General features: G+C 36.3%; 1 protein-coding gene across 2 annotated transcripts; it reads left to right on the top strand.

Moving 5' to 3' along the window:
• Positions 1 to 5,962: 5,962 nt before the first annotated feature.
• LOC111996140 (eukaryotic translation initiation factor 4B1) lies at positions 5,963 to 10,776 on the top strand. 2 transcript variants are annotated; one of them, XM_024028090.2, is made up of 3 exons: positions 5,963 to 7,325; positions 9,344 to 9,798; positions 10,391 to 10,776. In XM_024028090.2, the coding sequence occupies exons 1-2, from the start codon at positions 6,112 to 6,114 to the stop codon at positions 9,795 to 9,797; spliced, it is 1,668 nt and encodes a 555-aa protein (XP_023883858.2). In that variant the 5' UTR covers positions 5,963 to 6,111; the 3' UTR covers position 9,798; positions 10,391 to 10,776. The 2 variants fall into 2 exon arrangements, with proteins under 2 accessions (XP_023883858.2, XP_023883857.2); XM_024028089.2 differs by having other exon boundaries at positions 9,344 to 9,793.
• The last annotated feature ends 1,492 nt before the right edge of the window (positions 10,777 to 12,268 follow it).

Raw genomic sequence — 12,268 nt, forward strand, 5'->3', positions numbered from 1 at the left:
TCTCTTTTTTGCTAGTTTTGGAAATGGAAACCAATATGTGAATTGAGAAAAAGCAACTTTCACATTAGAGATAAGCTGTAAAAACTATATTCAATACTCTATTATCTTAAAAAGTCCTATTAGGTTTTTTTTCCCCTAAGTCGGCCAAATGACAAGAGAGTGTTCTAACATCTAAACTTTTATAAAAAATAAATAAATAAATAAAACAAGAAACTAAATTTTTACGTATAGTGAGATACTATTAACGGTACCTATGAGGTTATATTTATCTCTTGATAGGGAGGTGGGGTTACACTTATCTTTTGGAGGCAAACTCATCTAAAGGTTCCCTTAAATGCAAAATAACCTAAATTTATTCCAATTTTATAGCTAAGGTTTCCGTTAGTGCAAACTAATCTAAATTTACTCCCAATTTATAGCGAAAGTTTCTATTAAGTGCTAAATTCACTCATATTTTAAAGGAATTTTTGGGGAGTTTAAAGGGGCCCCTCTCGCCCCTGGCTCCACTAGTGGCTCTATTAACATGAAGGAAAAAAAAATCCACTTCTCTCTGCCCTGTGTGTGTGAGTTTAACTATTAAAAAAAAAAAAATCAAGTGGGTAAGTTCCCATATTGAGGTTGAGAAAAAAAGAACGATGTGTGTGAGTTTAAAGCCTTGTGCGACATTCAAGAGTTAGACACTTTTGAGTGTGTACTGCTGTTGATACTCATTTGACAACACATTTTCTACAAGCACAATTTGGCTTAGTTCAATTTTCTTGTGGGCCCAATTCATGTATTATAATTTACTTTATTTTTTTAAGTATGGTCCAAGCCTATGTGATATAAGGCGAATTTGAGGGAGTGTAGTTTAGAGGGTATAAGGTTACTCATTTTGGACCTTTTGTATGAGCTTGAGCTATGCATGTTGCAAAGTGGACTAGGGACATTTGCAGCACCTAAAGCTCATGGAAAGGGTCTAGTACCCAAAAATTTCACCCAAATAGTGGCTTCTAGCTCCTGCTGTATGTGACTGAAACCTTCAAACAAAATTTTCTTAGCCCTTAAGAACAAGCTGGCCTCTTAACTCAACTTTAGTTGCATGCTACCACTTAGGGCAGCTTCCCACTGGGCCAAATTGACTGGGAAAGAGCACCCGATCTCATTTGGTCAAGCCTTTCCCCTTTTGATGTGAAAAGCAAGCCAATCATTAGCCTAAATAAAAGCAAACTAAGCACAAACATCAAATTAACACCAAAGAAGTCCATGGCCTCATCCATTATTAATAGACCAGTCCCTAAGGATGTCCCAAGCTTGATTTAAAACCCCCAATTAGATCAAACACAAGAATTCACATTTTACCCATAGAACTCCAACTTTAGAACAAAAGCCCATATAAACATGAAAGAGCAACATGATTTTGATACATATGGGTGAAAATAGTGGTACCAAGGAGTCTTTTCTCTCTCCCTCATAATTTCTCTGAAATTCCTCTTTTTGTTGTATTGTGCAAAACAGTTCTTGGTTTAATGCATATTTTTAACCTCTTTGTGATTTTACACTTTGATTTTGATCTTGTGATGCACTACTAGCTTTTATTCATTGAATGTTGGAATTTTGGGTTTGAATCTTTCAATTTAATCCATTTAAATGAATCTAAGAAAAATTTTGAAAAAAAAGAAAAAATTTAAAAAGAAAAAAGGAAAAATTAAATTAAAAACTGTCAATGTAGATCCGTATTGTATAATTGGAGATGAATTTTGACAAATCCACTATTGGATTACATTTTATTTATTATATCCTTTATGCTTGTAAGGCTACAATTTTACTCAATTTTTTTTTTTTATTGGAGGTGAATTTCGACTGAAGAAGTGGGATATAAAGAAAAAAAATCTCATTACAAGGGGGATCGAAGAATCAATAGGAAAATTATTGTACACTCAAGAACTGTAATAGTGTATAAGCCTAAGAGAAATATATAAGAACTACCTTCCTTAGACTTCGCCAAGGAGGATTTTCCTTGCATAAAACCATTTATTCATACGGTTAAGATCATTTAACCTATTGTGATTGTTGTCCAACTCATTGGAATTCAATTTCTAGCCCAAATTCATTGTTTGGGCTCTTTGGGCCTTAGTCCTTTTCATTGTTGGGCTTTGCATCCAAAATTTGGCCTTACAATTAACATTACTGCATATTTCAAAAATCTAATCGTTGGATTGCATGTTCTTTATGCTCTTAATACACAGGTCAAATTTTTGTGTCAATTAATATTATTACTATATCTTATTATCTATAAGAGGATTCCCCTCTTTGGATTAGACTTTTATTTGTTTAGAAAAACCTCTAAACCTTACATTTAATAAGGAAAAATTTGATGACAATCTGGTAAAAATATCTCCAATCCACATTAAATGCCTACAAATAGGACATTTTCCTACTAAATCCATGTTTTCAAAACAAACTTATCCAAATTTAAATAATAATAAAAGAAATTATGTACACTGCATACCCTAAAAAACTCTCATCACACGCATGTGATGAGGCTAGTAATTAGACATGGCAAAACGGGTCAGACCCGTTTGACACCGTACCGAAAACCCGAACGATTGACCCGACCCCGTTTTGCCACGTCTACCAACATAAATTGAGATTGAGGTGTAATTCATAAAGATATTACTTATTCTTCTTCACTTAATTATTTAGTATCTATTATAGTTTGTTTCTTACTTACCTTCATTTTTTCCCTAAGATTGAAAATATATAGATAGATTCTAAAAGCTGGAGAGTTGCACCAAATGTATCAAGTGTTTAGTAGTAATTGGTAAGTAGTAACAATATCACACGAGATGTAATNATTCATTGTTTTGGGCTCTTTGGGCCTTAGTCCTTTTCATTGTTGGGCTTTGCATCCAAAATTTGGCCTTACAATTAACATTACTGATATTTCAAAAATCTAATCGTTGGATTGCATGTTCTTTATGCTCTTAATACACATGTCAAATTTTTGTGTCAATTAAATATTATTTACTATATCTATACTATCTATAAGAGGATTCCCCTCTTTGGATTAGACTTTTATTTGGTTTAGAAATACCTCTAAACCTTACATTTAATAAGGAAAAATTTGATGACAATCTGGTAAAAATATATCTCCAACCCCACATAAAATGCCTACAAAATAGGACATTTTCCTACTAAATCCATGTTTTCAAAACAAACTTATCCAAATTTAAATAAATAATAAAAGAAAATTATGACACTGTACCAAAAAAAAAACTCTCATCACACGCATGTGATGAGGCTAGTAATTAGACATGGCAAAACGAGCAGACGTGACAACGTTGACGCAACCCGTTTATGAACGTCCGTTAAATGACCGACCTGACCGTTTGACCCGACCCGATTGACCCGACCCGACCCGACCGTTTTGCCACTCTACCAACTTGAGTAAATTGAGATTGAGGTGTAATTCTTATAAGATATTTACTTATTCTTCTTCACTTAATATGTTATGTACTCTATTATAGTTTGTTATTCTTTACTTGCCACCTTCATTTTTTCTTCTAATTTAAACAGATGAAAATTATACTAAGATTAGCTTCTAGAAAGCTGGAACAAGAGTTGCACCAAATTTAGGTATCAAGTGTTTAGTAGTAATTGGTAAGTGGTAACAATATCACCAATGAGAATCTAATTACAGTTAAAGAACTCAAAAACAATTAACAAATTGCATCTATTTCCAAAAAAAAAAAAAACTTGTTTGAAAAATACAGGTCAACTCGACCCGACTTGACTCACGACCCGTTTGACCCGTTTTGACCCTCGACCTGATTGACCCGACCCGACCCGCCCGTTTTGCCATGTCTACTAGTAATCTATAAGATTATATTTTATGCAAAATTTTGAACTACAAAAATTTGCAATTTAAATATATTTTTTTAATCACATAGCTGTTGATCTTTAATTTTTTAGATATTTTACAAGAATAAGGGATATAAGAAGAAAATATAATCCAATAATAGATTTTTCCATCTCAACCCTCCATATGTAGATCAAGTTGCTGGCTTTGACACTTGTCTCATTAGGACTTTCTTGAAGTTTTTGTGGGTAGCTGTAAGGCTGAATGTTATTGTTCAGATATCACCTCCACATTAATGCGGCCAGAGAGTTAGTTGCAGATCATTCAATGCGATAGTAGAAGCTTTCTTCTTAAATATTTCTCAGCTTTCCTTCGTCTTATCCCAATCTGATGCTTATCCTTACCAGTATGACTGTCTGGTGCCTTGTTCTTGATGAAAGGTCGAATCCTTAACCTCTACTCTATTTAGCCAAGGAGATGCTTCTCCTTGGACTATACTCCCAATCCCTCATGACTAAACTTCTTCCTCAAACTACTAGCTTGTATGCCCTTGGACGATTTAATGTCCTTGAACTTGGCCTACAGCCTAATATCCATTTTTGGGCCCCTTATCCCTACATTAATGATATTGAATAAGATTATAACTCTAGACTATAACTAATTTTGTAATTAAACTTTGTCCCCCTATTTTTTTAGTATCTCAATTCCTAGTGTTTTGTTTGAGTTTTTAATTTTTTTGGTTGAAAATTTATTTATTGAAAGATGATAAACTTATAATTATACTTTCAAAATAAGATTTTTTAAAAAATTATACATAAAATTTTTTTAATTAATAAAAATTCAAACATAGATTCGATGCTGAGTATTATTCCAATTAGGAAGTTCTCACTCAAACTCATCTCTGCCTCTCATTATGAAATTATAAAAAAACAGTTTTCTTCCAAACCAATTTTAAAAAACCCTCCTCCAATTCATTACGTAGCAGTCTGATAAAATCATTTATACGTATTATTTAAAACAAGTTACATGATAACTTATTTAATATCATACAACTAAAAGTACACATAGATGACTTTATCAAAAACAAGGTTTAGGTACAAAATTGGTTGTAGTTTAGAATTACAACCTTACTCAATATTATTAATATTGCTATGTATTTTGAAAATCTAACCGTCAGATTGCATGTTCTATACGCTCTTAATACACATATCAAATTTTTTATTTATTAGATATTATTTACTATAAGATCTATAAGATTATATTTTATGTATAATTTTAAATTACAAAAACTTGCAATTTAAACAATTTATTTATGACATAACTATTAACCTTTAATTTTCAAGAAATTTTGCAAACATGGAGGATATAAGAAGAAAATTTAATCCAATGGAAAATTTGTCAAAATTCACATTCAATAAAAAGATATAGACTAAGGTTGTAGCCTTAAACTACAATTAATTTTATAACTAAATTTTGTCCCTTTATCAATTACCACGAATTTCTCTAAATTAATTTTATGTGTTGAAAACTCTCTTTTGAAAAATTAAAGTCCAATCTTTATCTCCCATAAACGTTTATACTGATAGAGTGACTATCGTACAAAAATTTGTGGCTGTTAAATTATAGTTAACGTAACTGAAACTGAACCCACTTTATAAATAACTTATATACTAAGAAAATGCTAACACCATTCAATCCGTACAAACAAACTTTCCCATCCTCTCTTTTCAAAAAGGGCCACAAAAAAAATGTATTCAAAGGAACATCCCAACCGTCCAACGCAAAGGAAGTCAAAAAAGCAAAAAACGGGAGAGCCTCTTAAAACGTGGACCCCCACCACTTGCCAGGTACTCCAACCGTGCACCCCACGCTCTTCACAGGCGCGTCACTCCCCTTTTTTCCCCCAAAAATCAAAACGTTTTCGTTTTCCTAATAACCTCCCTCTCTCTCTCACTCACTCAAAAAAACAAACCACCAAACAATTTTCTCTCTCTCTCACACACACACACACACAACTGTGACCCCCTCTTCTTCGCATGCTCTCGGAGCTCCGGCTCCAATAACGGAGCCCCGCTCTCGAAAAAAAACCCAAAACCCAAAAAAAAAAAAAAAAAAATGGAGCCCCGCTCTCGAAAAAAAACCCAAAACCCAAAAAAAAAAAAAAAAAAACCAAACCCATTTTCTCATTTCTGAATTTTATTATTAGATCCCAAACTTTTTCCATTTTATTATTTTCTCTCTCTCTTTCGCTCAGATCTTGAACTTCGAAAATGACGACGAATCCATGGGGGAGTGGTATCGGAACTTGGGCCGCCGACGCAGAGCAAGCGGAGGCCGAGGAGAAAGAAGCGGAGGCGGCGGCGGCGGCGGCTTTGGCAAAAGCCACGGCTACTGCCACGATAGCGGAGTCTTCGTCTCAGAGCTATCCGAGTCTCAGGGAAGCCGTGACCGCCAAGCCCAAGAAGAAGAAAATGACCCTGTCGGAGTTCAGTCACTACACCGCCGCACCTACCGGGTCTCGCGGCGGTGGCGGCGGCGGCGGCGGAGTGGGGGAATATTCTCGGTTGACTCACGAAGAGATGCTTCGGCTGCCGACTGGGCCGAAAGAGCGCTCGGCGGAGGAAATGCAGTATGGGCACGGTAGGCTTGGGGGTGGGTTTAGAGATTACGGGACCCGGTCTGTGTCGGGTCGGGGCAGGGACCGCGATGAGGACGGGTCGTGGGGAGGCGGCGGCGGCGGTGGTGGTAATCGTAGACAGTACGGTGGATTTGACGAAGAGCGTAGAGGACCGCCTTCTAGGGTTTCGGATTTTGATCAACCTTCGAGGGCTGACGAAGTTGATAACTGGGCATCAACGAAGAAGCCTCTTCCTTCGGTAGATTCGGGTCGGCAGAACCGGTACGGGTCGCTCGGAGGCGGGTCTAGGGCTGACGAGGTTGATAATTGGGCAGTTACGAAAAAGCCCCTTGCTGTTGCTCCGCCTTCTGCTGCTTCTGCTTCTAGATCCTCATTCGGGTCAGGGTTTCGCGACTCGGGTCCAGAACCCGATCGATGGGCTAGAGGGGCAGGGTTTCCCGACCGGGAACAACGGGAACGGCCGAGATTGGTATTGGATCCTCCGAAAGGGGATTCGGGTAGTTTGGACGGAGCTTCTCCGGTGAAATCGAATAAGCCGAGCCCGTTCGGGTTGGCGAGGCCGAGGGAAGAGGTGTTGGCTGAGAAGGGTTTGGATTGGAAGAAGATGGAGAACGAAATTGAGGCCAAGAAAGGGAGTACGCCCACGAGTGCACATTCGAGCAGGCCTTCGAGTGCACAGTCTAACCGGTCTGAAGGTCAGGGATTGCAGGCGTTTGAGAATGTGGTGAAGCCGAGGCCGAAGGTGAACCCTTTTGGGGATGCCAAGCCTAGGGAGGTTTTGCTCGAGGAGCGAGGCAAGGATTGGCGAAAGATTGAGTTTGAATTGGAGCACCGCAGCGTTGACAGGTTCGTGTATTGCCTTCTACATCCATTGCATTGTCGATTTTTAAGCTCAATATTTGGTGTTAGATTTTGACATGTACTTTTGGAAGTTAAGGAAGCTGTTAATGGCTTAGCATGTTAGGTAACTTGTCTGGGGCCTGGTTGAATGAACATTGGTAAATTTAGAAAAGACAATGTGATAGTTGCTTTTTTGAAAACTTGTCGTGAAATTTTATTAGGAAATGTGAAAGACTTCAAGAATACAATGTGATAAATTTACGTGAGGGTGACCGAAGTTATCCTTAGAGCTGCATTAATTTTTGTAAGCTTTTATAGAATGAATGTTGCATCTTCTTATTTAACTTGACCTTTTGATACAGATAAACATGTTTAGTGGAAAGCTTTTGCCATTACTTTAGCAAATTAACACTCCATAGTAATGCTACATATGAAAGGCAGTATGTTCCTTCACAAACTGTTAGGTAGGCCTTTGCTTCTTACATATCATGCTTGTCAATACACACTTAATCTGCCATAAAGATTACTTTATTTATTTATTTTAGATATGTTCAGTTGTGGTGCAAGTGTATCCTAACTCCTAAGCCCTGTTGGACTGATGAATGACTTAAACTTTACAGATAGGATCTACGTGTATCGGGATGGGCTAGCTCCATTGGTATAATATAAGCCATGTTGAACTGATGAATGACTCACCGTAGTATTATACAAGGTTTCCATGTGCTTTCAGTGAAGCCTTTTTTTCTTTTCTTTTCTCCTTTTTTTTTTTTTTTTTTTGTACCTATAGGATACCAAATGGAGGTTGCTTGGGAGTTGGTTGTACATGAAACCTATAGAAAAGCTAGGGTTTGCACTATCTCCTAACAAAATCTAATTGATGCATCCTTGTCAATTGCCATGTAGTACTGCACAAAATTTTCAAAGATTGATGGCCACACCATAAATCTTGCCAAAACCTTCTGTTACTACATACTTAACATACCCTGCAAATCTATTCCAACCCGCCCTAATTGATTATACGTTGTCACCATTTTGTTGGTTCTGTGAAATAGTTTATCTTTGTATATAATTATGCCATTCTGGTTCCCAGTTTCCCTCATATTCTTCTTTTTCATGGTTTTCCTGGGCATAAGGCCATTGACTTAGGACAAATTCGGGTAGCTGTCCACGCATGCTTGTGCGTTTAGGGTTAGGATAATTTGTGAATTTAGGGTTTAAAACTTAAGAAAGAAGGATTAGGATTCAAAAATGACTAGGGTTTTGGTGAGGAAGGGAAAAAATTTGATTCAGGGTTGCAAAAGAGGTGATAAGAAACTAAGATTGAATCTACCCACAAACTCTGAACAATAATGTGAATAGTTCATATGAACAGTACCTGTGAATGGAATCTGAATGCCAAAGAAAAGAGCAAGAAAGAAGAGAAATGGATAAAAGAAAACATTAAGAGACTAACTATTTTTTGATAAGCCTGTGAGAGACTAACTTGTACCAAAGGAAAATAAACCTCAGATACATAAAATCCCCTACATAAATCGAGACTCAGCTCAACCCAGATAAAAATTTGTTTTAACCTAAGAATATTTATAACTAGACCTTTAAAACCATACGACTTTACTTCACTTGGACTTCCCCCTTTTTAAACTAAAATTCAAAACATTGTATTCCTCGAATTCCTTTGTGATTATATATACCACACATTGAAAATCCTGACTTGAACTTCATAATACAATTTTCTAACGTTCAGTTCAGTCTATACTATTGTACTATTTCCATCTGCTAAAACCTTTTTTAGCTTCTGTAGCTTTAGGCTTCCTTCAATATCTCTTAAGTGATGTGTCACTTTGGAAGCTTTTCCCTCTAGCGGATTTTAGATGCCCTATAATGAGTTTTGTTTCCTCCATGCTTGCGTGTGCACACTACTGTATGCCAGTTTTGTTTGGTGGATTAAATGTATGCATGTGACTTGTGGATCTATATGAATATGAACATACTTGTGTTCATTTCTGAGGGAAAAAAATTTGCAGGCCTGAAACAGAGGAGGAAAAGATATTGAAAGAAGAAATAGATCGTTTAAAGAAGGAACTTGGAACAGAATCTACCACAAAAGAAAACAGGGAATCTATACAAGAGTCTGGTGGAGACCAATCCAGTTTACATGACATAATAAGTCGCAAAGAGAGGGAATTGGAAACACTGACTCGTGATTTGGATGACAAAACTCGCTTTGGGCAGAAAGCTGTTGAAAGGCCTGGGTCTGGAGCGGGCAGGCCTGGGTCTGGAGCTGGCAGGGTGGCTGGTTTTGCTGAGAGGCCGCCTTCTCAGTCTGGATCATTTGAGGAAATGAGAAGTACATCGTTTATGGATAGGCCTCGATCACGCGGTGCAGTGGATATGTGGTCAAGGCCTGCTGATGAAAGAAGATCATTTGGAGGTGGCAGGGATAGAGGATTTCTAGGCAGCAGAGACTTTGGCCGGTAAGGTATATTTTCTGTTGCATTGCATATGTCTTTCTTCTCTTAGCTTTTCCAGTTTAGCTAGTAACTGTGTTAGCCAGTGAAGTGACATGTGATGTCAGATGTTCAATTTTGAAAATATTTTTGTGATTTCAAAAGCTGAAATGGAGTTGGGAATTAAATGTAGTAGAAATGTAATGGGAGAAGTCTGAAATTGGTTGAGATTTAAAACCCTCATTCTAGAACTGTAAAGATTTTAAGTTGTATTTTGGCCATGCTCACTTTTGCCAATTGGGCCGAATAAGTTGTTAGTGGGGAATATTATTTATATTTCTTGGACAAAAAGTAATCAAATAGTTCTGAAAATTCTCACTAGAACTTGAGAACTTTGGGGCAATTAAGAAAGCATGTGAGAATCATTTGTTCTTAAATTTGAATGGTCAGAAATCTTTTTCTGTTAAATCTGCAAGTTCAGAAATGTTCAGAATTGCACGCACATTTCTCGTGTCTATATCCTTCCCTACAATTTGTGTGCTTGATGTACTACTTTTGGGGGTAAAATATAGTTTTAATGTTCCAAAATGCCAATAATGAAATGTGGACTTGTTATTTTTGCAGTTCAACTTCAAGGGAGAGGTGGTGAAGAACAGTTTGCGTGGATTCATTGAAATATCTTCTACTTTTGACAGACGGAACCAAAATAATCTTTTCACTTTTTCTTGGTTTTCTTCATTTTGCTCTAGGGGGTCAGAGCAAACAATTATTGAGTACTGGCACTGGGAACTCATGCTTTGATCTGTTACATTTTGAAATTATGTAAAATCGCATTTTTTGGGTCTGTTTTAAATCAACATTGAGCCTGTATTGTTCATAGGACTCAATTTTTATTGAACACTATGGGACTCAGTAGTTTATTTTTGTGACAGTCATTTTGAGTGTTATACAGTTAATTGGTTATTGTGCATGAGGATGTTGATTAGTGTTATACAGTTAGTTTTGTTCTACTGTGGGTATGATGTTTTGCCTATTTGTTTTTCAGTTAGTTTTGTTCTATGTTGCCTGGGGTGCTTGCTGGATTTTCCTTGTCACCATCAGTCTAACTGGTCACCACTAACTTTAGGCCAATGTTGTATCTCTCTCTTGTTTTTTTCCTCCCAAATTCAGTCTGTTGAATAGCTACGAAAGTAGAAAAGGCAAAATACATTCTCACTAATTTGTGTTTCAATACTCAAAGGAGAGATATGGACTTGTTTGTTTGCATCCGGGCCTAATAAAAGGTATTTGCCTCTCTTTTTTGCCCCTAACAAAAATTGCAGGGGCGTTCAGTCTGAGGAAGGATTTGTCTGTGATCATTACACCAATTGCCATTTATGTTTTTGAGTAAAGCATTTAGCAGAAGAGCCATTAGTAAAATAAGAGAATCGATTGCTTTAATCGATATCCTATTCTTAATCCTTTCGTAAATACTGGACAAAAAACCCCATCAGTCAATTAAAATCAATCCAAATCTCTTTGGCTAAAACATTAATATAAATAACCAATTTTTTCCATGGAAATAAGAGTCGGAATTCTAGTTTTAGGAGCGAGCTTTGGCAGTCTTATAAGCTATGTGACCAACTTTAGAAAGAAATAAATATTAACATAAGTTGTAGGTTCAATTTTATTTATTTTCTTTTATTTATTTAATTTTTTATTAAGTAGGATTCACATTAGCTCAATCTTAACAAACCCGCTGAAAATGCTTTATATTTAGATTAAAAAAAAAAAAAAAATAATCTCCATGTACTCTTTTCTGACTTTGATTTTGGGAAGATGCTAGTTTCTCTTCTCCGGTTCTCCCTGACACCCTTTTCTGTCGTATTTGTTGGACGCTAGTGAAGAGTGGAAGTGTGTCAGATTAATGCACATTCATTTTGTTTCACTCTCCAGCTGGCAACTTGGCATGGTAAAACAGTAACAGTAACATGGGATTGGGTACTCTAGAAAAACTACATTATCTTTTTACTCCATTTTTCAATTGAACAACAAGCAAGTCCAACAAATGAGACAAACATGACAGTTGGACTTCAATATGAATAATTGTAAACCACAAAAAAAAATTCCTGTTGACTCTTAAACCTCCCAAACCAGCTTCTTTATCTTAAGGTCTACTTTTTATATTTTATATATTTTTTTAAGATCTACTTTACTTCTTTTTGGAAAAAAAAGTCTACTTTCTTATCAAAAAAAAAGAAAAAAGTCTACTTTACTTGCTTTAAGTTGCTTAGGTTGTTTATTATTATTGGTTAATAGTAACTTGTCTCACTTTGTGACACTATTGGACATGTCGCATTAATGTATAAAGATGCTATGATTGATTTATCCTTCTGGTTCAGGATTGGTCAACGTGTTCTCAGATTAAACTTAAAAGTCTCCCAAAATGGTTAAATCTGCAACTGTTGAAGTCCTGATGCAAGTATACTCCAAGCTTCTTAAGGTAAAGTGCTTTTTTTTTTT

Source organism: Quercus suber, unplaced genomic scaffold, assembly GCF_002906115.3.
Source record: "Quercus suber isolate HL8 unplaced genomic scaffold, Cork oak 2.0 scaffold_312, whole genome shotgun sequence".
NCBI classification, from domain to species: domain Eukaryota; kingdom Viridiplantae; phylum Streptophyta; class Magnoliopsida; order Fagales; family Fagaceae; genus Quercus; species Quercus suber.